The 27,951-nt window shown below is 39.3% G+C and overlaps 1 protein-coding gene across 3 annotated transcripts in view; it reads left to right on the forward strand.

Moving 5' to 3' along the window:
- Positions 1-27,951, forward strand: part of CERS3 (ceramide synthase 3) — a 178,309-nt gene that overhangs the window by 68,789 nt on the left and 81,569 nt on the right. For all 3 annotated transcript variants that reach the window (XM_060401983.1, XM_060401984.1, XM_027957005.3), the window contains 5 exons: positions 1,249-1,306; positions 1,995-2,045; positions 9,340-9,432; positions 16,813-16,941; positions 20,471-20,577. In XM_060401983.1, the coding sequence (XP_060257966.1) occupies positions 1,249-1,306; positions 1,995-2,045; positions 9,340-9,432; positions 16,813-16,941; positions 20,471-20,577 (438 nt within the window). The remainder of the gene's footprint in view (positions 1-1,248; positions 1,307-1,994; positions 2,046-9,339; positions 9,433-16,812; positions 16,942-20,470; positions 20,578-27,951) is intronic.

Here is a 27,951-nt window from a genome sequence, read left to right on the forward strand (position 1 = left end):
TGGCTGTGTGAACTGAGGAATGGCCTCCAGTTTAGTTCAGTTCAGTTGCTCATTCGTGTCCAACTCTTTGTGTTCCCATGGACTGCATCGTGCCAGGCCTCCCTGTCCATCACCAATTCCCAGAGCCTACCCAGACTCATTCCAAACTCATTGGTATCAGTGATGCCACCCAACCATCTTATTCTCTGTCGTCCCCTTCTCCTCCTGCCCTCAATCTTTCCCAGCATCAGGGTCTTTTCAAATGAGTCAGCTCTTTGCATCAGGTGACCAGAGTATTGGAGTTTCAGCTTCAGCATCAGTCCTTCCAATGAACACCCAGGACTGATCTCCTTTAGGATGGACTGGTTGGATCTCCTTGCAGTCCAAGGGACTCTCAAGAGTCTTCTCCAACACCACAGTTCAAAAACATCAATTCTTCGGTGCTCAGCTTTCTTTGTAGTCCAACTCTCACATCCATACATGACTACCGGAAAAACCATAGCCTTGACTAGATGGACCTTTGTTGGCAAAGTAATGTCTCTGCTTTTTAATATGAGGCTCCAATACTTTGGCCACCTGATGCAAAAGAACTGACTCATTTGAAAAGACCCTGATACCAGGAAAGATTGAAGGCAGAGAAGGGGACGACAGAGGGTGAGATAGTTAGATGGCATCACCAACTCAATGGACGTGAGTTTGTGCAAACTCTGGGAGCTGGTGATGGACAGGGAGGCCTGGCGTGTTGCAGTCCGTGCGGGACTCATATTGTCAACTCCTCCCTTGATATTGTCCTCCATGACACATATTATGTAGTCGCACATTTCCACTACGTACTATCAATAGGAGCTGTATTGGGACCATGGGGTCCCAAAGCATCGGACACGACTGAGTGACTGCACTGAACTGAACTGATAATCAAACATCATTTATTGTGTGTCAGGAACTAGGCTAGGCATATTAGTAGTAACGATAGCTAACACTGGTTTCTTACTTCATACCAGACACTATATCATAATTTTGCATAAGTTATCTTCAATATTTTTACATTTAGAGGTAAGTTTTGTTGTTTTCATCTTATGGATGAAGAAATTAAGGCTCCTTGAGTTAAGTGACATACTTGAACTTTTAGCCATGCAACAAGTGGCAGAATCAGGATATTAACTTAGATTTTTCTGACTCCAGAATGTGTATTCTTTCCAAACTGTTATACAAAATGTTTTTCTCCTCAGATGTCAGTCACCTTAACAAGTGTTTTATTTCTTTTGGCAGCTGGCGATTTACATTTTACCTAATTATTACCATTGCTGGAATTGCATTTCTTTATGATGTAAGTTTTCTTTCTGATATATCTTTGACTGTAATTTGTCTTTAATTTAAAAAATTCCTGCTTATGAATCCCTTGAGATATACTTTCAATAAGGTAGCCAGCTTTTAAACCTCTACTCACTCTAATCACTTGTTTATGAAGACTTTCCTTACTTGCCCATCAGAAATCAAATCTCTCCATATCGTATTCCCTTTGCATTGTCTGTTAAAATAATTATTAAATGATTATCTCATTAAGTGATGTATAAAATTAATAGTAAATTGTTAACAGAAAAAAAGATAACTAGCTTTTGGAGATGTCTCTAAAGATTCTTTTAAGTTTTCGCTTCACATATTTTATTGCTATGAATATTTCAAGATTTTTTATTGCTACAGAAGCAGTAATTTAATTGGCCCAGAAACAATTTCATTAGAAGAGGCACTTGTTTGAAATAAATAATTTCCTTTGAGAATCAGGACTATTATCAATCCCAGACTCAGTAGAACTCTTGCATGTCACAGAGGTATTATATAAGAACAAGTAGAAATACCTGCGGAAGAAGGGAGATACTGCTGGGGGAGGAGGAATGTGATGAAAGTATCTTACTGTGCATGTTTCCTCCCTGTCAGCGACATCAGGAAGGACTTAGGTTTCTGCTGAAATCAGCCCTTGACTCTGAACAGTTTCTCTTGGTTCCTTCCTTTTTCAGAAACCTTGGGTCTATGACCTGTGGGAAGTTTGGAATGGCTATCCCAGACAGGTAAGTCCCCTGATGCAGTCCCTCCCCTCCTCAGCAGCTTGCCCCCTGAGTTAGGTCTGAGTCCTTTCCTGCTCTGTGTCCACTTTCATGCAGTCCATGGCGCTTTGTCTACTGGAGCTCACTCATTCTTGTTCGTTATTTACCCATCACTTGTCTCATTCCTTTACTTGGCTTATGGTTAATGTAGTTATCTATTTGAGTTTAAATTTACCATCTTACTATGTATTTTCTACTTGTAGCACTGGATACATTTCCTTTTTAAAATAATACTCATTACTTTTTTATAGGACAGTGAAGTTTTTAAAATTATTACTCTATTTCTTCCCTAATATTAGCTTTTCAGTTATGCAGGCACTAGTGGTAAAGAACCTGCCTGTCAGTGAAGGAGATTAGAGACATGGGTTCAATCTCTGGGTTAGGACGATTCCCCTGGTTGCCTGGCAACCTACTCCAGTATTCTTGCCTGGACCATTCTTACCATGGACAGAGGAGCCTGGCAGACTATAGTCCATAGGGTCTGAAAGAGTCAGACACGACTGAAGTGACTTAGCATGCATGCACACATTCTTTCAGTAGTTTTCCAAGAGATTACCTTTTGCATTCTTCAGTTCTTAGAGTCTGATACAAATTAATGCAGTTATCTCTTTCCAGTCAGTGAAAGGTCATCAGACTATGCCTATCTCCTCCTTCAAATATTTAAAAGCCTACAAGTCACTACTATAATTGATTTGTAAATGTTAATTTGCCCTTTCCTTGATATTATTTGGCATCTTGCATTTCCACACTTTCATCTGGCATTATTATCCTTATGGCTGAAGAAGCCCCTTTGGTTTGCTTGTCTGGAAATGTCATCATTTTACCCTATTTTTTAAAAGGAGTTTTGCTGGGCATAGAATTCTAGGTTACTAGTTATTTTCTTTGAGCACTTAAAAAATGTCATTCCATTGTCTTCTGGATCCCTTCAGTTTCTTTAATTCTGTTGTCCATTTTATTTTTGCTTCTTTGAATGATGTCTTTTTATTCCTCTGTTTTAAACATTTTGTATTTGTGTTTCAGCAGTATGATTGTGATAGGCATGAATGCCGTCTTCTTTGAATTTATCCTGCTTATTGTCCATAGTAATTCTTGAATATGTAGCTTGATGTCTTAAATCCATTTTGAAAAATGCTTAGCTGTTGCTTCTCTTCTTTTTTCTCTCTCCTCTTTTTCTGGAATTTCAATTTACAAGTGAGCTAATACGCTAGACTTTTACACTAGGTCCCAAATCTCTTACATACTTTTTCTCATATTTTCTATCCTCTGACTCACTGCTTCAGTCTATAGGAACACAGTTCTCCACAGATCTCTTGCATTTCTGCATGTCGTATGAAGTGAAACGCAGGCTAACTTTTGTTCTGTATTGTCTTTTGAAGGATGTTTGTATGGCAAACAAGCTTGGAAGATGGAGGCAGTCTCTCCACTGGAACAACAGATATACATGTTATTGTCCATTATGAAAGATATTAGGTTCCCTATTTCAGGGTTTCCCTGTGGTAACAAAACCCACTGCATGTGCCAATGTCAGTCCAGTTGAGTTACCCAGTTGTGTCTGACTCTTTGCAGCCCCATGGACTGCAGCACACCAGGCCTCCCTGTCCATCACCAACTCCCAGAGTTTACTCAAATTCATGTGCATCAAGTCAGTGATGCCATCCAACCATCTCATCCTCTGTTGTCCCCTGCTCCCCCTCTTTCAATCTTTCCCAGCATCAGGGTCTTTTCTAGTGAGTCAGTTCTTCACATCAGGTAGCCAAAGTATTGGGGCTTCAGCTTCAGCATCAATCCTTCCAATGAATATTCAGGACTGATTTCCTTTAGGATAGACTCGTTGGATCTCTTTGCAGTCCAAAGGACTATCAAGAGTCTTCTCCAACACTACAGTTCAAAAGCATCAATTCTTCGGCACTCAGTTTTCTTTATAGTCCAGCTCTCACATCCATATATGACTACTGGAAAAACATAGCTTTGTCTAGATGGACCTTTATTGGCAAAGTAATGTCTCTGCTTTTTAATATGCTCTCTAGGTTGAGCATAGCTTTTCTTCCAAGGAATAAGCGTCTTTTAATTTCATGGCTGCAGTCACCATCTCCAGTGATTTTGGAGCCCCCAAGATAGTCTGTCACTGTTTCCATTGTTTCTCCATCTATTTGCCATGAAATGATTGGACTGGATGCCGTGATCTTAGTTTTCTGAATGTTGAGCTTTAAGCCAACTTTTTGACTCTCCTCTTTGACTTTCATCAAGAGGCTCTTTAGTTCATCTTTACTTTGTACCATAAGGGTGGTGTCATCTGCATATCTGAAGTTATTGATATTTCTCCTGGCAATCTTGATTCCAGCTGTACTTCATCCAGCCCGACATTTCACATGATGTACTCTGCATAGAAGTTAAACAAGCAGGGTGACAATATACAGCCTTGATGATATACTCCTTTCCCAATTTGGAACCAGTCTTATTCCATGCCCAGTTCTAACTGTTGCTTCTTGACCTGCATACAAATTTTTCAAGAGGCAGGTCAGATGGTCTGTATTCCCATCTCTTCATGAATTTTCCAGTTTGTTGTGATCCACACAGTCAAAGGCTTTGGCATAGTCAATAAAGCAGAAGTAGATGTTTTTCTGGAACTCTCTTGCTCTTTTGATGATCCAATGGGTGTTGGCAATTTGATCTCTGGTTCCTCTGCCTTTTCTAAATGCAACTTGAACATCTGGAAGTTCTCAGTTGGTGTACAGTTGAAGCCTGGCTTGGAGAATTTTGAATATTATTTTGCTAGTGTGTGAGAGAGTACAGTTGTACAGTAGTTGGAACATTCTTTGGCATTGCCTTTCTTTGGGGTTGGAATGAAAACTGACCTTTTCTAGTCCTGTGGCCACTGCTGAGTTTTCCAAATTTGCTGGCATGTTGAGTACAGCAGTTTCACAGCATCATCTTTTAGGATTTGAAATAGTTCAACTGGAATTCCATCATTTCCAGTAGATTTGTTCGTAGTGATGTTTCCTAAGGCCCGCTTGTGACTTCACATTCCAGGATGTCTGATTCTAGGTGAGTGATCACACCATCGTTGTTATCTGGGTTTTGAAGATGTTTTTTGTATAGTTCGGTGTATTCTTACGACCTCTTCTTAATATCTTATCCTTCTGTTAGGTCCATACCATTTCTGTCCTTTATTGTGCCCATCTTTGCATGAACTAACCCTTTTGTTTAGCCATGGGAATTGGAATGGGAGAACTGGCCCAAATATTGTTATTCTGGCAACTATAGTACTGTGAACAGTAAACTATCCTTTATCTCTGACTCAGGAGTCTCATATATCCTACCAGCATTCATGAAACTGTGGCAAGATAACTTGCAAGTAGGGTAAAATCTCAGACACTTCACAGCTCTGGATATTTTCTACTTCATATCCTCCAGATCACTAGTACATGTTTCAGCAGTGCTCTGATCTGCTCTGAAGCACAGCCTTTGAGTTCTCAATTTTCGTTATGGTCTTTTTCAATTCTCAAATTTTCACTTAATTCTTTTTCGTGGATTCCAGTTCTCTTATAAAAATCCTGTATGAAAGACAGCAAAAGAGACACAGATGTAAGAACAGTCTTTTGGACTCTGTGGGAGAGGGAGAGGGTGGGATGATTTGGGAGAATGGTATTGAAACATGTATAATATCATATATGAAACAAATCGCCAGTCCAGGTTCAATGTATGATACTGGATGCTTGGGGCTGGTGCACTGGGATGACCCAGAGAGATGGTAGGGGGAGGGAGGAGGGAGGGGGTTCAGGATGGGGAACACATGTATACCCGCGGCAGATTCATGTTGATGTATGATGAAACCAATACAATATTATAAAGTAATTAACCTCCAATTGAAATAAATAAACTTATATTTTAAAAAATTCTCACTAATTTTTAAAAATAACCTTAAAAACCTAGTTAATTTTAAAAGTCATTTTAAAGTCATAGCCTGATAAATCCAATATCTTGATCACCTGTTTTTTTTTCTTATCCCTGTTTCCCTTTGTTTGATAACTTTTGGTTGAATGATAGAAAAAATTATACTTAGGAATGATATTATCTACCTCCTGAGTAGACTTATTTTCGCTTCTGTTAAGCAGTTAGAGTTGAGACAGATCATCTTAAGTTTTATATGTTTTGAAGTGATTTTATGTGAACTCCAGTCTTTATAAGGCAGATATATTTATAACTCATCTGTATTTCTAGGGCATTCTCTTACAGTGGTTTTAAATAAAAGGTTATAGTGTTTACAAGGACTCCTTTCCCTTGGCTGGCCCTGAACATCAGTTTGCTTAGTTTGCTTCCTTGCACTATGAGATTGCCAAAAGTCCTACTTAACTTCTGCTTAGAAATCTGAGCTGCTGTTTTCTAGAAACTCTCTTTCATTTGTTTCAATTGCACATTTTCTATGTTTGAAATAACATTGTGTTTGAATATCTAGATATTTTCTCTTCACTATATTTTTAAGATAAAGGAATGTTTATACCTCAGAGAATATAGAGTGTATAGAGTCTCTGGGCTCTATAGTGCTTATAAATCAGCAAACACAGACTTTATGTTATACATAGGTGTGGTTTTCTTTGAAGTTATCTTGTGTGGGGTCTGTAGTACTTCTTGAATTAAGGATGCACTAGAAATAAAAGATTTCATTTAATTCATTTTTCTTGTCTTTGAAATCTTGGCTCCATGGAATGCTTCAAGATGCTTTGGTTGTTCCTTGGTACCTTCAAACAGATATTATCTGTACTTTCCCATATTTTTACAATAGTTCTCACTAGGAGGGTTAGTCACATACAGACTTGTTTGTCATAGAAGAAAGCAGAAGTTTTCTTTCTTTTATGGCCTTATCAAGGATGATGAGTTGGTCAGAAATCTATTCCATTTAATGTATTAGCCTTACTCTTCACTTCTCAGGTGTGTCAGTTTATGCTGATGCATAATAAATCATCACCAAAACTTAGTACTTTAAAACAACAACCATTTATTTGCTTATGATATGGATTAGCAATTTGGGCTAGGCACAGCCAAGCAGTTCTTTTCCATGTGGTGTTAACTGAGTTAATTCATGTATTTTCAGTTAGTTCACAGGCTGGTTAGGGGATAGCACATGTACCCTCATTTGTATTTTTGTCAGTGGACATCTTGATTCTCTATTTTGTGGCCTCCAGTAGGGTAGCTCAGGTTTCTTGTTGTTCAGTTGCCCAGTCGTGTCCGATGTTTTGAGACCTCTTGCATTGCAGCACACTAGGTCTCCCTGTCCCTCACCATCTCCCAAAGTTTGCCCAAGTTCATGTCCATTGTGTTGGTGATGCCATCCAGCCGTCTCATCCTCTGACACCCTCTTCTCCTTCTGCCCTCAGTCTTTCCCAGCAATAGCGTCTTTTCCAATGAGTCGGCTGTTTGTATTAGATGACCAAAATACTGAATGTTTCAGCATCAGTCCTTCCAATGAATATTCAGGGTTGATTTTCCTTAAGATTGACTGGTTTGGTCTCCTTCCTGTCTAAGGGATTTTCAGGAGTCTTCTCTAGCACTAGAGTTTAAAGGCATCGATTCTTTGGCACTCTGTCTTTTGTCTGGTCAAGTTCTCAAAACCATATATGACCACTGGGAAGACCATAGCACTGACCACATGGACTTTTGGCAGCAGAAGAATGTCTCTGCTGTTCAACACACTGTCTAGGCTTCTCATAACTTTCCTGCCAAGAAGCAGTTGTCCTCTGTTTTCATGGCTATAGCCACCATTCTCAGTGATTTTAGAGCCCAAGAAGAGGAAATCTGTCATTATTTCCACCTTTTCCCCTTCTATTTGCCATGGAGTAATTGTGCCCGATGCCATGATCCTTGTTTTTTTAATATTTAATTTTAAGCTGGTTCTTTCACTCTCCTCCTTCACCCTCGTCAAGAGGCTCCTTAATTGCTCTTCACTTTCTGCCATCAGAGTGGTATCATACACATGTCTGAGATTGTTGATGTTTCTCCCACCTACCTAATCCCAGTTTGTGACTCATCCAGCCCAGCATTTCTGATGATGGGCTCAGCATATAGGTTAAGCAAACGGGGTGACAGCAGACATCCCTGTTGTACTCCTTTCTAAATCTTGAACCAATCAGTTGTTCCATACAAGGTTTCTAACTGTTTCTTCTTGACCTGCATACAGGTTTCTCAGGAGACAGGTAATATGGTCTGGCATTCCCATCTGTTTAAGAGCTTTCTGCAGTTTGTTATGATCCACACAGTCAAAGGCTTTAGCCTCAGGTTTCTTACTTGGTGCTTATGAGGTCTCTGATTGCATCATATTTGCTATGTCCCCTTGACCAATGCCTGGAATTCAAATTCCTGGTCATGTTGGAGCCGACTATACCAGGACATGAATATGAGCTGAGATTCATTGAGGGCATTAATGTTGCAACCCATCACACCAAGTAATATAATGTCTCAGCTTATCTAAAAGAAGCACAGCACCCCTTACTTTAAAGAAAACTCTAGCTATAGGAATTCCATTCTATTTTTTAGGAGACCATTTTAGACTATCTAAATAATTGTATATATTTTACTACTGTCCCATTTGAGAATGGGCCAATTTGGGTCACCAGCTTGTCACCAGAAAAGAGGTTATGACATCAGATTTGAGTAGTACTGGCACCCCACTCCAGGACTCTTTCCTGGAAAATCCCATGGATGGAGGAGCCTGGTAGGCTGCAGTCCATGGGATTGCAAAGAGTTGGACACGACTGAGCGACTTCCCTTTCCCTTTCAATAAACATAAAACAATTTTGTTGAGCCAGCAAAACAATTTTTCCGTCTAATTTAACTCTCAACCAGCTAAAAGAATGCAGTTACACCTGTTGTAGTTTTATTAAATTTTAAACAAAATATTTAACTTGATTTTTGAATTCTTGTCTCCCTTTTTAGAAAGAAAATGCCTCAAAATATTGTCTCTAATTCCTTTTCAGAAGTTGAAATGTAAACCATTATTATTTGAGAGAAATTTGTGGTATATAAGCTTCCCTGGTGGCTCAGCTGGTATCAGAATCCAGCTGAGAGTCCCCCTGCAATGTGGGAGAACTGGGTTCTCTGGGTTGGGAAGATCCTCTGGAGAAAAGAAAGGTTAACCACTCCAGCATTCTGGCCTGGAGAATTCCATGGACTTAGCCAAATAGGTATAAACAATGTTCTTAATCCTTAAAATGAGTTGTTTTTATGGTGGCATTAAAATAGTGAATACTCTTGTTTTCCTCAGCCCTTGCTGCCATCCCAATACTGGTACTACATTTTGGAGATGAGTTTTTATTGGTCTCTCTTATTTAGCCTTGGCTCTGATATCAAGAGGAAGGTAAGTAAGTGTCTTAATTACAAAGCTGCTTTATCCATTTTTTAAAAAAATGTTCATCCCCCTTCCCCAAATCCTAATCTTTAAATTATATTTTTTTGTGTTCTTAGTTCTAGTTGATAGGTTTTTGGTTTTTTACTTTAATAGCACATAGAATAGTGCAAATATGCTCATTCTCTGGTGACTTGATCAGTATTTGTAGAAGTTGAATATTATAAAAACTTTAACTTTGAAGTTCCGCTCTTGTTTGATGAGAAAAGGACTCTCCTTTATGATGTCTGTTTCTTTCTCTTGGTTTGGGAATGTTGTGTTCTTCAGAACAAAGAAGAAAAGTGCTAGTAGTTTTAATTCTACAACCGTATCTTTTAGTTGATTACAGACTACTTTATTCTTTTATGTATTCAGTGACTTTGAAAACATTTTTTTTTGCTTTAATTTATCCAAGATTCTTGTTAGGAAATACTGCTTCAGGCACTATTAGCTTTGCTTTATTTGCAGGGAAATGGAGTCACAGGCATGCTAAATACATCCTCTGAGGTCACAAAGTGAGGTACTTTTAGGAACTGTTTGGTTGCTACTGATTCCTGTTTGCTGGTACAGAAAATCATATAAGACTTTCAGTGCAGTCACAGATTTCCTCGTGTACACTAGCAGTACAGGTCAAATGACAAATACTCTTGGCATGTACTTTATATGTTATGCTCTATATAAAAGACCAGTTTGTAGCAAAATTCGTATGATAAAATTAGGTGGAATTCGTATTAAGGAGCTAAAACCAATCTGGCTTGACTAAATGATGTTTAAGTGATGGTGTACATTATCTACCACTAAAGGGCACAGTCAGCTGCTCAACTGAGGATCTAAAAAGAAACTTACAGAATAAACCGTAAGAACATAGTGTGGAAAATCTGATTGAAATGATTTCCTTTTTGAGAAAACTTGATTGCTATAGTTTAATTATTATTAACTTAGTTTAGGCTAAGAATATATCAAATTTTAATTGAGGCATTTTCTCAAGGGATAGATTTGAAAATTATTATTTAGAAGCTATTAATAGACAGACTCAGGTAGGATGACCCCATAATCATCCTTTTCCCACTTTTGAGACTTTGATTTTTTTCAGTAGTTGCTTTCTCTTTATTATTTACATGTTCATAGCACCTTTCAAAAAATTAACTGTAGGTAAGCCTTACAAATAGCTGTGAAAAGAAGAGAAGCGAAAAGCCAAGGAGAAAAGAAAAGATATAAGCATCTGAATGCAGAGTTCCAAAGAATAGCAAGAAGAGATAAGAAAGCCTTCTTCAGCGATCAGTGCAAAGAAATAGAGGAAAAGAACAGCATGGGAAAGACTAGAGATCTCTTCAAGAAAATTAGAGATACCAAGGGAACATTTCATGCAAAGATGGGCTCAATAAAGGACAGAAATGGTATGGATCTAACAGAAGCAGAAGATATTAAGAAGAGGTGGCAAGAATACACAGAAGAGCTGTACAAAGAAGAGCTTCATGACCGAGATAATCACGATGGTGTGATCACTCATCTAGAGCCAGACATCCTGGAATGTGAAGTCAAGTGGGCCTTAGAAAGCATCACTACGAACAAAGCTAGTGGAGGTGATGGAATTCCAGTTGAGCTACTTCAAATCCTGGAAGATGCTGCTGTGAAAGTGCTGCACTCAATATGCCAGCAAATTTGGAAAACTCAGCAGTGGCCACAGGACTGGAAAAAGTCAGTTTTCATTCCAATCCCAAAGAAAGGCAATGCCACCAAAGAATGCTCAAACTACCGAACAATTGCACTCATCTCACACCCTAGTAAAGTAATGCTCAAAATTCTCCAAGCCAGGCTTCAGCAGTACATGAACTGTGAATTTCCAGATGTTCAAGCTGGTTTTAGAAAAGGCAGAGGAACCAGAGATCAAATTGCCAACATCTGCTGGATCATGGAAAAAGCAAGAGAGTTCCAAAAAAAACATCTACTTCTGCTTTATTGACTATGCCAAAGCCTTTGACTGTGTGGATCACAATAAACTGTGGAAAATTATGAAAGAGATGGGAATACCAGACCACCTAACCTGCCTCTTGAGAAACCTAAATGCAGGTCAGGAAGCAACAGTTAGAACTGGACATGGAACAACAGACTGGTTCCAAATAGGAAAAGGAGTACGTCAAGGCTGTATATTGTCACCCTGCTTATTTAACTTCTATGCAGAGTACATCATGAGAAACACTGGACTGGAAGAAACAGAAGCTGGAACAAGATTGCTGGGAGAAATATCAATCACCTCAGATATGCAGATGACACCACCCTTATGGCAGAAAGTGAAGAGGAACTAAAAAGCCTCTTGATGAAAGTGAAAGAGGAGAGTAAAAATGTTGGCTTAAAGCTAAACATTCAGAAAACGAAGATCATGGCATCTGGTCCCATCACTTCATGGGAAATAGATGGAGAAACAGTGGAAACACTGTCAGACTATTTTTGGGGGCTCCAAAATCACTGCAGATGGTGACTGCAGCCATGAAATTAAAAGACGCTTACTCCTTGGAAGAAAATTTATGACCAACCTAGATAGCATATTCAAAAGCAGAGACATTACTTTGCCGACTAAGGTCCGTCTTAGTCAAGGCTATGGTTTTTCCAGTAGTCATGTGTGGATGTGAGAGTTGGACTGTGAAGAAGGCTGAGCGCCAAAGAATTGATGTTTTTGAACTGTGGTGTTGGAGAAGACTCTTGAGAGTCCCTTGGACTGCAAGGAGATCCAACCAGTCCATTCTGAAGGAGATCAACCCTGGGATTTCTTTGGAAGGAATGATGCTCAAGCTGAAACTCCAGTACTTTGGCCACCTGATGCGAAGAGTTGACTCATTGGAAAAGACTTTGATGCTGGGAGGGATTGGGGGCAGGAGGAGAAGGGGATGACAGAGGATGAGATGGCTGGATGGCATCACGGACTCGATGGACACGAGTCTGAGTGAACTCTAGGAGCTGGTGATGGACTGGAGGCCTGGCGTGCTGTGACTCATGGGGTCGCAAAGAGTTGAACACAACTGAGTGACTGAAGTGAACTGAACTGAACTGATACATCATATATTTAAAAATACATACTTTCAGAGACAAAAAACTGTTAAGAATTGGGTAAAGCACAGGCTCTGAAGTCCACTGTCTAAGTGTAGATCCCGTCTTCACCACTCATTAACATTTCAAGCTAGTTGATTATATTCACTAAACTTAATCTCCTCATATATAGAGTTAAAAATAGTTTCTATCTCCTCCAGTTGTTGTGAGGATTAAACAAGGTAATCCATATAAATCACTTTCTGGTATATAGAAAGTACTCAATAAATTAGGCTGGTATTGTTATTTTATTATTATTGTTAGTTTTACTTTGGCTACAAGGAAACTAAAATTTTATGTTTTTTTAAAGGCATTAAAAAATTTTTTTTAAATGCAAAGTCAAGTGGGCCTTTGGAAGCATTACTACCAACAAAGCTATTAGAGGTGATGAAATTCCAGTTGAACTATTTGAAATCCTAAAAGATGATGCTGTGAAAGTGCTGCACTCAATATGCCAGCAAATTTGGAAAACTCAGCAGTGGCCACAGGACTGGAAAAGGTCAGTTTTCATTCCAATCCCAAAGAAAGGCAATGCCAAAGAATGTTCCAACTACTGCAAAATTGCACTCATTTTACATGCTAGCAAAGTAATGTTCAAAAATCTCCAAGCCAGGAGAATTCTTCACATATATGAGAATTCTTCAGCAATATGTGAACCAGGAACTTCCAGATGTTCAAGCTGGTTTTAGAAAAGGCAGAGGAACCAGAGATCAAATTGCCAACATCCATCGGATCATCAAAAAAGCAAGAGAGTTCCAGAAAAACATCTATTTCTGCTTTATTGACTATGCCAAAGCCTTTGACTATGTGGATCACAACAAACTGGGAAATTCTTTAAGAGAGAGGAATACCAGACCACCTTACCTGCTTTCTGAGAAATCTGTATGCAGGTCAAGCAACAGTTAGAAACAGACATGGAACAACAGATTGGTTCGTAATCAGGAAAGGAGTATGTCAAGGCTGTATATTGTCACCCTGCTTATTTAACTTCTGTGCAGAGTACATCATGCAAAATGTCAGGCTGGATGAAGCACAAACTGGAATCAAGATTGCCCGGAGAAATATCAATAACCTCAGACATGCAGATGATACAACTCTAAAGGCTGAAAGTGAAGAGGAACTAAAGAGCCTCTTGATGAAAGTGAAAAAGGAGACTGAAAAAGCTGGCATAAAACTCAACATTCAAAAAAATTAAGATCATGACATCTAGTCGTATCACTTCATTGCAAATAGATGGGTAAATGAAGAAAACAGTGACAGACTTTAATTTCTTGGGCTCCAAAATCACTGCAGATAGTGACTGCAGCCATGAAATTAAAAGATACTTGCTCCTTACAAGAAAAGCTATGATCGACCTAGGCAGCATATTAAAAAGCAGAGACATTACTTTGCTGACAAAGGTCGCATATAGTCAAAGCTATGCTTTTCCCAGTAGGCATGTATGGCTGTGAGCTTTCTTTCTATAAAGAAAGCTGAGTGCCAAAGAATTGATGCTTTTGAACTGTGGTGTTGAAGACTCTTAAGAGTCTCTTGGACTGTATGGAGATCAAACAGTCAATCTTAAAGGAAATCAGTCCTGAATATTCGGAAATCAGTCCTGAATATTCAATGGAAAGACTGATGCTGAAGCTGAAACTCCAATACTTTGGCCACCTCATGCAAAGAACTGACTTATCGAAAAAGACCCTGATGCCGGGAAAGATTGAAGGTGAGAGGAGAAGGGAACGACAGAGGATGAGATGGTTGGATGGCATCACCAACTCAACGGAAATGAGTTTGTGCAAGCTCTGGGAGTTGGTGGTGAATAGGGAAGCCTGGTGTGCTGCAGTTCATGGGGTCGCAAAGAGTCAGACATGACTGAGCTACTGAAATGAACTGAAAAACATTTTAATGAAGATATGCACATACCATACAACTCTTCTATCTAAATACATAATACAATGGGTTTTTTTAATTATATTTACAGGATTCTGCAATCATCACTACAGTCAATTCTGTTTCCATCAGCTCAGACAGAAATTCTGTACCCTTTAATGGTTGTTCCCCAGTTCTTCTAACCTCTACAGACCCAGGCAGCTGCTAACCTACTTTTTGTGTCTATGCATTTGCCTCTTTTGGATATTTTATATAAGTGTAGTTACACAATATATGTTTTTTTGTATTAGGTTGATGCAAAAGTAATTGTGGTTTTGCATTGTTGAACTTTCCAATTTGATATTGGAATACATTCTTAAATAAATTGTGATAATATTATACATCATTTTAATGCACATTACTCTATTTTTTTTTGCTAATGACTTATTACTTGCTGTCTATTTTATATTTTAGACTAGGGATGTTAGGCAAAAAGCAAATTTGAACATTTTTTCTTATTTGAGTTCAAAATGGGTCGTAAAGCAGCAGAGACAGCTGGCAACATCAATGACACATTTGGCCCAGGAAACTGCTAACGAACCTTCAGTGCAGCAGTGGTTAAAGAAGTTTTGCAAAGGAGATGAGAGCCTTGAACATGAGCACAGTGGCCGGCCATCAGAATATGACAAAGACCAACTGAAAGCGGTCATTGAAGGTAATCTTACAACACTTGAGAAGTTGCTGATAAAACTGTGTCGACCATTCTGTGGTCTTCTGGCATTTGAGACGAATTGAAAAGGTGAAAAAGCTTGATAAGTGGATTATGCTTATGAACTGACTGAAAAAAAATTTTTTAATGAACCATTTATTGATCAGTTTGTGACAAGTTATAAAAAGTGGATTTTATATGACAACCAGAAACGACCAGCTCAGTGGTTGGACTGAGAAGAAGCCCCAGATCACTTCCCAAAGCCAAACTTGCACCAAAAGAAGTTATGGTCACTGTTTGGTGGTCTGCTGCCTGTCTGATCTACAGCTTTCTGAATCTGAACAAAACTATTACATCTGAGAAGTATGCTCAGCCACCTAATGAGATGCATCAAAAACTGCAATGCCTGCATCTGACATTGGTCAACAGAAAGGGGCCAGTACTTCTTCATGACAAGGCCAAACTGAATGTCACACAACCAACGCTTCAAAAGATTAACAAGTTCGGTTATGAAGTTTTGCCTCATCCACGGTATTCTATGACCTCTCGCCAACTGACTACCACTTCTTCAAGCATCTCAACAAGTTTTTGCAGGCAAAATGCTTCCACAACCAGCAGGAGTCAGGAAATGCTTTCCAAGAGTTTGACAAATTGAAGCACAGATTTTTATGCTGCAAGAATAAACAAACTTATTTTTCACTGGCAAAAATGTGTTGATTGTAATGTTTCCTATTTTGATTAATAAAGATGTGTTTGAGCCTAGTTATAATGATTTAAAATTAACAAAATCCTCAATTACATTTGCACCAACCTAATACCTGGCTTCTTTCACTTAGCATGATGTTTTCAAAGTTCATTCATGTACTTTATTCCTTTTTATTAATGAATAATATTCCATTATGTGGAAATACTACATTTTGTTTATCTATTTATCAATTGATAGATATCTGGGTTGTTTCTGCCTTTTTGGCTTTTATGAATAATGCTACTGTGAACATTTATATGAAAATTTTTACATGAGCATACATTTTAATTTTTCTCAGATGTATACCAAGGGGTGGAACTGCTGTACTATATAGTAGTCCTATGTATAACCTTTAGGGGAATTGTCAGACTATTTAACAAAGGAGCCATGCCATTTTACGTTCCTACCAGTAATGTATAATGGTTCCAACTTCTCAGCATTCTAGCCAGTGCTTATTTTTGTTTGTTGCTTTGTTTAGTACTAGCAAAATACTTCAATATTTCACTAATGTAGTTATTCTACTTTTATTTGTTATTTATTTCATATGCAGTAACTCATTTTAATGGTTGTGTAATTTTATTACATCTGTCTTGGAATTAGGCAGGGAATTAACAATAAAGGTAAATGTACATAGGAATATGCTTATGTATATATATGTCTTTTGTATGTGTGTAAAGTGTACATATATTTGGTGTAGGGCAGTGGGAAGAACAGCAGATATTAGGACTTAGATGGCAACTATCCAGTGTTATCTCAAAGTGAAATGACTTCATCGATGAGGATAACACTTGTTCTATCTCTCTCATAAGAATTGTGTTTAAGAATGAAAGTGAAAGCATTTTACAAATTTCAAAATACACAGATGTAAGTTGTTAGTTTTAAAATTATTATTGTTATCTATTCAACTGATTGGGAAATAGCTGCATTTACTTAATGGTCTCCATTTGCCCTCATTATGTAGGATTTCCTAGCGACTGTCATCCACCACCTGGCTGCCGTCAGTCTGATGAGCTTCTCTTGGTGTGCTAATTATATTCGCAGTGGGACCCTCGTGATGATTGTACATGATGTGGCCGATATTTGGCTAGAGGTAAATGTTTGCCATTAAAAAACTAACAACAGTACCATGTCCTGGGTTAACTGTGACTCTTTACAGGAAGGAAGAACTCTCTGTGAGTGATTTAGCAGAGCTCTCAGTTCTGAAAATACCTAAAGTCTGTGGATATCTCTAGGTCCCCAGATCTTTCAAGCTCAAAGAAAGGAAAGCTTTCAGTTTTTAGTTTCTAATTGTTTTTCTCCATGGTAGTCGAGAGAGAGGGGTTATTTTGTGGGATTCCATTTATGCAGCTTGCACGCAGATATTAGCTTAGGAAGTAAGCTGAGGTATCTGAAGAAAAAATGAATTCTCATCTTTTAAAAGGAAAACTTGGACTATGGCATTGTGGATTTTTAAAGCTGATTGGCCCCATATATTCACGTAAGCCAAAGATAAATAGGCACTGAATGCTTGCACTGCCCTGCAGGTTCCTCCTCCAGCTTTACGGAATGAGAATTAATGTTTATTTAAATGATGTTTATTTTCTAAGGAAGCAATGTTTCAGAGCAGGAGACTTTAAAACAAGAGTCTTCCTAATCTCGAGCCATACAAAATATAAGAAACAAAGCAAAATTAGGATTGTTTTCTCTACGTGTTTCTGTTGTGTCTTGGTTCTGTTTACCCTGAGACAGTGGGTCCTGCTATACTTAGAGCCATATTGTTCATTATTTACATATACTCATTTATAATGAAAGTGAAAGTTGCTCAGTCGGGTCCAACTCTTTGTGATCTCACGGATTGTACAGTCCATGGAATTCTCCAGGCCAGAATACTGGCATGGGTAGCCTTTCCCTTCTCCAGGGGATCTTCCCAACCCAGGGATTGAACCCAGGTCTCCCACATTGCAGGTGATTCTTTACCAGCTGAGCCACAGGGGAAGCCCAAGCTGGGGGAAGTGATACTAACATATTTGCATTCAGGATAACCTCTTGAAGGGCTAATTAAATGTAAGTTGATACGGAAGAATTTAATTTAATAAGATCTTGTTCTTCTAGATCAGGATTCAGCAAGTTCAGTTCAGTTCAGTTGCTCAGTCGTATCTGACTCTCTGCAACCCCGCGGACTGCAGCACACCAGGCTTCACTGTCCATCACCAGCTCCTGGAGTCCACTCAAACTCATGTCCATTGAGTCGTTGATGCCATCCAACCATCTCATCCTCTGTTGTCCCCTTCTCCTCCTGCCTTCAATCTTTCCCAGCATCAGGGTCTTTTCAGATGAGTCAGTGCTTCGCATCAGGTGGCCAAAGTATTGGAGTTTCATCTTCAACATCAGTTTTCCAATGAATATTCAGTACTCATTTCCTTTAGGATGGACTGGTTGGATCTCCTTGCAGTCCAAGGGACTCTCAAGAGTCTTCTCCAACAACACAGTTCAAAAGTATCAATTCTTTGGTGCTCAGCTTTCTTTATAGTCCAACTCTCACATCCATACATGACTACTGGACAAACCATAGCCTTTCTGGATTCAGCAAACTTTTTCACAAAAAAGCCAGGTAGTAAATCTAGTTTTGCAGACCTCATACGATCTCTTGTCACATATTCTTGTTTTTCTGTTGTTTTTCTTTTTCTTTTATACTCCTTTAAAAATGTGAAAACCGTTCTTACCATTCTTAACTCAATGGGCTGAGCAGCTTTAATCCCTAGGCTGAATTGTGATTTGCCAAACCCTGTTGTAGATGTAACCAGAAGTCATTTGAAGACATTTCAAAGCAACTGGCTACTGTTAAAATTGGCTAAGTACAGAATTTTGTTTTCTTGTATGTAGCCATAATTAGACATGTAAATCCAGTTCTAAGGGTAAAGGTTATTATATGTGCTTCAGAGCAGCAAATGACTTAGCAGAAGGAGGATTATGCCAGTTCTTCCATGTGTTGCTCTCTGAATGTAGCCATCTCTGTTATAATCACCTCCTCCTCCAATCATATCTCAGTAACCCTTCCTGAAAATTAAGACCACATTGGCTATGACTTTAAAACTTTGTGCTACTCTGTTCTTCTAGCTCTCTAGTTCAACTGCCCTTGGTGTCCACCATAAAAACAGCTTCATTGCATTACTAGAAGGGAGATTTAGGTATTAGGACTGGGAATAAGCACTGTGTTGTCCCTGCCTACCCTGACATTGATATGACATAGGTTTCCTAGGTGACCTGTTTAGACCTTCCTAAAGATGGAGACTATTAATCTTTCCTGTTAATCAAAAGAGTTACTGGGTCATTTCTTAGTTCTTTGTTTGCAAGGAAGAACAGCTTCAGCATCTACAGTTTTTCTTCATAAGCAGTCTTGTGCCTTCTTCATGTATCTTCATGATCCTCTTTTTCTACATGTTAAGTTTGGATCCAGGACCCAATACTTTAACAGTACCTTGACTGCAAAGGAGACAGGTTACTGTCTGAAATCCATCTTGGCACAGTCCAGGATAGGTGGCATGTGCGTGGGTGCAAAGAAGTGCTACTTTGCCAACTCAAGTGGCGCTCTTCACATCTATGCATATCTCCAGCTTCCTGCCGGGCCTGCCTGCCGACCCTTCAAACAGCTCCCCCTCTATTCCAAGCCCTGTAAACTTCTGGCTTTCTCCCCATACCCAAGTTGGGCCTCGCTGGCATGCCAGCCTTCCATTTCAGCAGTGAAGGCTACTTCCTTTTGGGCCTCTGCTAACCCCATAGTCTGATCACATTCCTACTCCTTGGTAGGTAGGGAAAAGTATGGAAAATGCAGTGTAAACCATTCCTGAAATGTAATAAGCTACTTCTCTTGTTCTAGATGGACCTTGACTTTCCTGGGAGATTTCAGTTCTAAAACTGGCAGGCCTAAGCCACACTTCTGCCCAGCTTCCACCCCCAACTTCAGACACTTTCCCATTCAACCTTGAGCTACACTGGATAATGCAAGCGAATCCTCATTACATTAATACCACATTAAACAGCACTTTCTGTAATTCTTTTTACTCAACACAAATCATATGAGCACTACAGACTAGCATGAAGTAAGCAGGAAAAATCAAGTGCTTGAAACTCTGCTCCAACCAGGATAGGGCCCAGAGGGCTGCCTCCTAACTCTACTCTCTGTATCATCCGCCTGAAAGTAGCTGCCTTGATTGCAGCATGCCCAGCCCAGCCCAGCGCTTCACTCATATCCCAGCCTTTCTTCAGTCCAACTCTCCTCCCAGTTAAATGGAGGACTTCAATAACAGTCAAGCTAACATACATGCTAAAAGGAGTAATGCTAATTTGTAGTGCTTATGTAATACAAGAATGATATTACAGTCTTTCTAACTAATTTTTTAAATATTGTATTATGCAAGGTTCCAAACATATGACAAGGTAAAGAATATAATGGGCCCAATGGACCCGCCATCCAGCTTTAATAGTTATTAATGTGGCCAATCTTATTTCATCTACTTTTTATCCATAACCCAACTCCCACCAAGATTTTGAAGCAAATCCCAGATATAATTTAATTTATAGATATTTAATTTTACACGACTATCACCCTATCTGAACGCAATTTCTTTCTATTTTCTCAGTCTGCTAAGATGTTTTCTTATGCCGGATGGAAGCAAACCTGTAACGCCCTGTTTTTCATCTTCTCCGCCGTGTTTTTGATCAGTCGCCTCATTATTTTTCCCTTCTGGTGAGTAGACAAGGGGCTGTGCATGCCTTTGGTCGCTATGCTGAGGTGGCCTTGCGTGTTGTTCAGGCTGGAGCATTGCCCTTTCTTTCTCACACTGATCTCCAGCTATTTGTGCCAAGTTTAGCTGGACAGAAGAATGTGAAGGGGTCGTTTTTATAGATAATTAAAACCACACCTTCTAATGTGAAAGGCTTGCTACAAAGGAAGATAAAAGATGTGTGACCAGTGGAAGGGAGCATCTCTTATTCTATCTCTGCTCTCATGAACATGGATCTTTTTTGCGATTAACAACTTTTCCAGTTATTCAGTGAAATGCCATTGGTCAGTTATCAGCTTTTTAAAAGAGAGGCCAATTCTGTGTTAAAATTGCAGTAGTTATAACCACCATTAATTGAATGCCAGGCATTGGATTAGGCCCTTAATACATCTTGGCACTAGCTATACAGCAAACCATAAAGATAAGTGTCATCATTTCCACTTCACATATGAGGAAACTGATGCTGATTTCATTCTCCATGATCTCTGGTCCTAACAGTGGTATGGACCACTAGCTCTTGCTCAGTCTGTTGATTTTGTTTAGCCAAGAGCTGGCAGTGTAGAACTTATGTTGTGTCTCTCCTGACAGCCTTCCCTTCAGCAAGTGTAATTTCCCATGTGTTGATTGACAGAAACCAGAGGAAAAATGTGAGGAAGACTTTAAGGGTTTGGAAAGAACAGCTTAAAACTAACTGTAGTCTGGGGCTAGCCTAGGAGTTTCAGATACTCTCAACAGAAAAACTGGCGTTGTTGGAAGTCCTAGGTTCCAGGGGAAAGAGATGGAGACCCAGGTTGCAGGCCTGATTCCTTATGAGAGGAGAGCACACAGAAGACTGGTTAGAGAGTTCAAAGGGTACTGGCCACTCTGTGGAAGCCAGCTGCATTCTTTAACACAGGACTGGGTGTCTTGATTAGATACTTTTTCTAGAGAGAAACAGCAGAGTGCAGTGATGAATTTCATGGGTGCAAGTCAGTCCTTGCTGCAAACATTACCTGTGTGATCTTGTACAGGTCAGATCAATTTTCTCTGCTTCAGTTTCTCATCTGTAAAATGTAAGGATTGTCACGAGGCTTAAGTGAGATAATAAATATTAAATAGCTTAGAACAGTGTCTGGAACATAGTAAAGACTCAGTAAATGCCAGCTGTTATTAGTGAAATTATTAATGAGTCTCTGAGAATTTGGAGTTTAATCCAGAATCAAATCTGAGATGCATATTTAAGATGCTCTTCTTTGTTGATGAATCATATTACCATCACTTTCACTTTGGCTGATCAAGTGTGTTTGTGAAACTAGAATATTGTACAGTATTGATAAGATAAGAATTGACTTGCAGATAGCAGTTAAGTTGTGGCTTTTTAGTGCGACTTTCATGGTGCTCTGAATCTAGCATATGCCCATTGCTTATTTTGTTTCAAAGGAACCATGTGTTCCAGTTATCTATAGCTGTATAACAAACTTTCTGAAAAGCTTAGTGGCTTAACACAGTAGTGAGCAAATTTTTTCTATAAAGGGCCATAGAATAACTATTTTAGACTTTAAGAGCCATATATGGTCTCTGTTCCATGTTTTTCTTTGTTTTGTTCTGTTTCTTTTATAGTCCTTTAAAAATGTACCAAATCCAGCTTAGATCACTGGCTGTAGAAAAACGCTCTACAGGCCAGACTTTATCAACAAGCCATAGTTGTCAGGCTTCTCTCTTAAAATAACACATTATTATCATTATTATTACCTCTTATGGATCTCGGAGTTGACTGACCTCATTTCCATGGTTTTCACTCCTGTGGTTACAGTCAGATGGTAGCTGGGCAGTCAGAGTTGGAGTTTTCTTGAAGGCTTCCTCAGGCACAAGGTTCAAGTGACACCCGTGACATCAGCTGGTTGGCTGCGACTGCTGAGGGCCTGGCAGCTGGATTGCATGTCCATGCCCCTTCACTGGCCTGATCTCTTCCGAGGACAGCAGATGGATTTTAAGGGTGAGCAGTTGAAGAGAGAGCTTGGCAGATGCTGTGTTTCCTTTTGTAGCTTAGCTTCAGATGTCATAGCATGTCACGTCCAACCTCATTTTCTTCATTGGATCCAGGTCACTAAGGCCAGTTCATATTTAAGGGAAGGAAAATTAGCTTCCAGTTCTTGTTGGGAGTAGTTTCAAATAATTTATAGACATTTTAAAAACATATACCATGGAAGTTCTCAGTCTAGAGAACTCTCTGAAAAGCTTCTAAGTATTGCTGCTGTGGTTGATTTGTGATTCAGCAACAAAGGATCTCACCTAGAACTTTACTTTAACGTCTCAAAATCAACAGGCAAGCTTACCCTAGCCTCACAGACAGTTGAACATCAGGTTAGGGTTGAGTGATTGGGAGGCGGTGTGTTACTTTCCCACACACCCTCAACTCTAAAATCCTAGACATAAGAACTCATTCTCTTGCCAGCATTTCTGGATTTCAAGGAGAATTAGTTACATGCATTTGGCATGTTCTTGATCTTGATATTTTGCTGAATTCACCAGCTCACTGCAGAGGGCAGCCAATACCACTGTTTGCTGTCTTCAGAGAGTTTGGGCTGCAAATAAGCCAGTATTAGTAGACTTGACTATATAAATTTTTTGTGGGTAAAATTTTTTCTGTACTGATGTTGACTGATCCTCAGTTGGAGGGTTAAAGAAAACCTCAACAAGCTATTGGAAGTTTGGGAGCTAGGTTTTTCATGGTTTTCAAAAGCATCAGTTGTAGTGTATTACTCTGGCTTAAATAGCTATCCCATCAGCTTGAACCTGTTACACAACCATCTTGTGGTGCCAAAGAGGAAAAGTCAGTTCCTTGTTGTTAGTCTGGCTCCAGACATCTGTCTAAAATTTGTAACTCTGCAGACTCACTTCTTAAGGACATTTTATTAGTCCAGATTTGTTGGGAATTTACCGTGAACCAAACACAGTGCAGACAAGAGGCCCATTTCAAGATTCAAACATTTTAGAGGTGCTGTGGGAGGCGGTTCGCCATCTAGCTGCTCTGTTCTCAGTTGCTTTTGCTACGCATTTTGTGGTGAGATGAATGACTGAGTGTGGAGAAAGCTCCTGGGCGTTGCCATCTGAAAGGGATCTGAAACCCTGAGAAAAAGAACAGGAGTTTGACATCACATGTGTCTTTCTCTTTCTTCTCCTTTCCCTTTATTCCCTCAGCCTCAAGTAGATTTGCTTTCCCCTTGTGAATTTCCTTATGTGTTTGTACAACTGTGTTGCCAGTTCTCCTCTCCTCCAGTTCTTTTCAGGGAACTTATTTATAGCCATTTTTCAGTCAATGTCAGCAAGAGTTAACTGCTTTGATTTCCTAAACATTGCTACTGTCAACATTAGGTAGACAGTCCAGTTGGCACGGGCCTAACTGCTTTAATCTAATTGCTTGGTCACCCTATTTATTTGCGTTTTTCTTCAAAAGCATTTAAATTTCAGGCCTATGTTTTTCACGTTGTATTCCCAACTATTGTATTAAAATAATGGCTGCTATATTTGCGAATTATTGGATGTATTTGTCTACTTTATACAAATACCGCCTGAGAATCATTCCCCAACCCAGGGATCCAACCCAGGTCTCCCACATTGCAAGCAGATTCTTTGCCAACTGAGCCACCAGGGACGCCCATTCAGTGAAAAAGATCCTCCAAAGGTCAATAAACAATTCCCCTGACTCCTTACAGTTTTTCTCCTTAAATAAAAAGAGCAGATACTGATTTAGTCCCAGATGGTTGACCTGAAGGGAAGGAGCGTGTTGCAGCTGATGTTTCCAGGTAGTAGAAAATGGGTCATCGCTCCATTTCTTGAACTCATCACTGGATGTTGTGAGAAGCTCACAGATGAATGAGGTGTAGCTCCTCGCCTGCAGCAGTTCGTGACAGCAGTAGAAGAGATCTTTTTGTATCCACCACCTTATTCATATATTTGAAGAGTATTAATACTGACCTGTGTTTTTTGGATATTCCAAAAAGAAAATAATAAGACATTTCTTTCAAATCAAAACTACAATGAGATATCTCCTCACACTGTTTAGAATGGCTGACCATCATTAAAAAGTCTACAAATAATAAATGCTGGACAGGATGAGGAAAAAAAGGAACCCTCCTATATTCCTCCACTGTCAGTGGGAATGTAAATTGGTGCAGCCACTAAGAACAATATGGAAGCGTCTTAAAAAACTAAAAATAGAGCTACCATGTAATCCTATAATCCCACTCCTGAGCATATAGGAAAAGGTGAAAATTCTAATTTAAAAAAATACATGTACCTCAGTGTTCATAGCAGCACTATTTATAATAGCCACAACATGAAAGCAACGTAATTTGTCCACTGACAAATTGATGAAGAAGATGTACACATTTGCGATGGAATATTACTTGGAAGTAAAAAAGAATGAAATGATACCATTTGTAGCAACATGGATGGACTTAGAGATTATCATACTAAGTGAAACGTCAGACAAAGAAAAAAAATCATATTGTATCACTTATATGTAGAGTCTAAAAAATGATACAAAGGAACTTACAAAACAGAAATAGAGGCACAAATAGAAAACAAAGTTATGGCTACCTAAGGAGAAAGTGAGGGAGGGGTAAATTAGGGATTTGAGATTAACAGATACACACTACTGTATTTAAAATAGGTGAAAGACTAAGTAAGACCTACAGATGAATTGTATTCAGTATCTTATAATAACCTACAATGGAAAAAATTCTGAAAAAGAATAGATACATATATATATAGCTGAATGACTGCTATACACTTGAAACTAACACAGCATTGTGAATTAACTATACTTCAGTTTTTAAAATGGTTAAAAAATAAAACACTTCTAACTGTGAAAAATACTCAAACAACTTCCTTACCTCCAAGGATACATATGCTAGTGGTAATTTTATTTCCCCACCGCTGGTTCATGGGACCTTGGGCCTCATCTTTTGATGATCCAGGTCTCACTGGTATCAAAAAATGGTACCCTGAGAAGCCTCATGTGAAAAAGAATTTTGTGGGCGATGAGACAATATAAACCCTTGAAATGGTTGTTAAAGAGAGGACAGTTTTAAGGAGACACAACAGAGCCAAAGCCTCCAGCAGTGCTCTCAGCTGATGTCCATCAGAGGGAGACTAGAGTGAGGACATGATAGTCTTTTTCTTTCCTTTTAACGCCTGAGGCCTCAGTTCTGAGCAGGCAGGCAGGGGTCTGCTGGGTCCCGTCAGCTTCCACGCCTGCCTGGAATGGCAGTGTCCTTCCCTCAGTCACCAGAGGAGATGCTGGGCTGCGCCAGGCCAGAGGGCTCTGTTGTAGCTGCTGCTGCTCCCTGGGACCGCCCTGCAGATGCCTATCTCAGAACTAGACTTTCCAGTCACATGGCTTCTGGAGGAGACAGCACAAGTCACCGCATGTGTTTGCTCAGAGTCTCGCTCAGTGGGGAGCTCCTGCCACACCCCACAGGCTTGGCACTTCTGCTGCTGCTTGTAAACTTGTGAAAGACAACTACCACAGTCCATAGAACTTCAGAATGAGGGGCCTTATTCATTATTTAGCGCAACCCCTTTATTTGTTTCTCTATATGGAAATCATTTCAAGCTTGCAGAATAATTTCAAGTATATTACAGAGAACTCTTACCTGTTCCTTTTACCCAGATTTACCAGTTAACATTTCCTTGATTTGCTGTATTTCTTTCTTTTTCTCTCTCAATACACACACACACATACATGCTCCCGTGTGTATGTGTGTATATGTGCCTATATATGTATGCACATATACACACACATTTTTTCCTGAACCAAAGTTGAAACCGTCACACCCTTTTAATCTTAAATAGTTCAGTGTGTATTTCCTAAGGACAAGGACAGTCTTCTACAGAATCTTCCATCAGTTTCAAGAAAGGTAGCAATCTACCATCTGTGTTTTGGTTTTATTAATTGATCTGATAGTGCCTTTCATTGCTTTTTTCCCCTCATTACCAGATTTGGCTAGGATCACACTCCGCATTCAGGTGTCATCCACTTGAAATAGTCCTTCTTGTGCTGGGTACTTCTTGCCTTTCGTGTCATAGACATTGTTGAAGTATTGTGACTTAGAGTATTTTTCATGTGAGAAGTTAAGATAGTTCTAGGATAGCACTGCTAGTTATGAAAGAATCAAGACCAGAAACAGGACATTTGAAACACAAAACAGGTATGTTTCCAACTAAATTACTTAATTTGATAAGAGCAGACATGGCTGCCTTGCCTAAGTTTTAGAAAGTTTCTTCAACTATTTGGTCACTTAGAAATATAAGCCATCTCTAAAATGTAAGATAGGCAAATTAAACGCCTATAGAACCAATATTTGTTATCCTGAAAAGGCTCAATGCTTACACCCACAATTAGCAAGAAAAAAAGACCTTTAATTTTTATTAGAAAAAAACAACTTTTGGTGACTGTCTTATCCAGCCCAGCAAAACCAACTATACCAACAATGTGATTTTTTTCAAACCATGTAAACTTTAGCAATTGAAAGTGTAAAGATGGGGAACAAAACCCAAGACAGAGAAAAGGCGAAGCTTTGCCCTCAATAGGCACCATGGTAGTGTGTCCATTTGGACAGGTTAAAAGCCAGTGTACAGAGCAGAACTGAGGAGTATTCTCTGAAAAGGGAGATTCCATAGGCCCCACAAGGTAAATGTGCAAGTGTTTGTGTGTTCACACATGTCTGCACACTTGATACATGTGTGTTCAGGACACATACTTGATACACATGTATTTGAGCCACACAACATTTAGACGAGCAGATATGTTTTGTTTTTTTCCTTCCTATTCTTCTTTTGGTAAAGAAGAATTAAGGCTGAGAGATTGGACTATCCTTTAGGTATCATTCTGGATCTCACCCCAAAAGATCTCCCACGATTTCCACTTTTTGTTTCAGTTCAGCTTGTTACATGCTGACTATGTAAACTATAACTTCACTAGAATGACCTGTGGAGGCTTAAAAAAAATATTCATGGTTCTAATTCAGACCAATTAAACTAGAATCTGCAAACTGGACCCAGACACTGTGTTGCCCTCCATGTGGTGTTGACTAGCATTTTGCAGTAGGAAAGGGGCTGGTGGTGGAAGCCATCTCAGCATAGTGATGGCCATAATAAGTTATAACTACCGTGTTTGAGTGCTCACTGTATGCTAAGCTCTTCCCATTTGTCAACTCATTTAATCCTCATGACAGCCTGATAAGGTGAGCTCTGTCTTATTACAGAAGAAACTGAAGCCCAGAGAAGCCAGTAACTTGCTGTAGATGCCCAGGAAACCATGATCCAAATGTAGCAGGCTCCAGCGCCCATGC

This window comes from Ovis aries, chromosome 18 (genome assembly GCF_016772045.2).
Source record: "Ovis aries strain OAR_USU_Benz2616 breed Rambouillet chromosome 18, ARS-UI_Ramb_v3.0, whole genome shotgun sequence".
In the NCBI taxonomy this organism is placed as follows: Eukaryota; Metazoa; Chordata; class Mammalia; order Artiodactyla; family Bovidae; genus Ovis; species Ovis aries.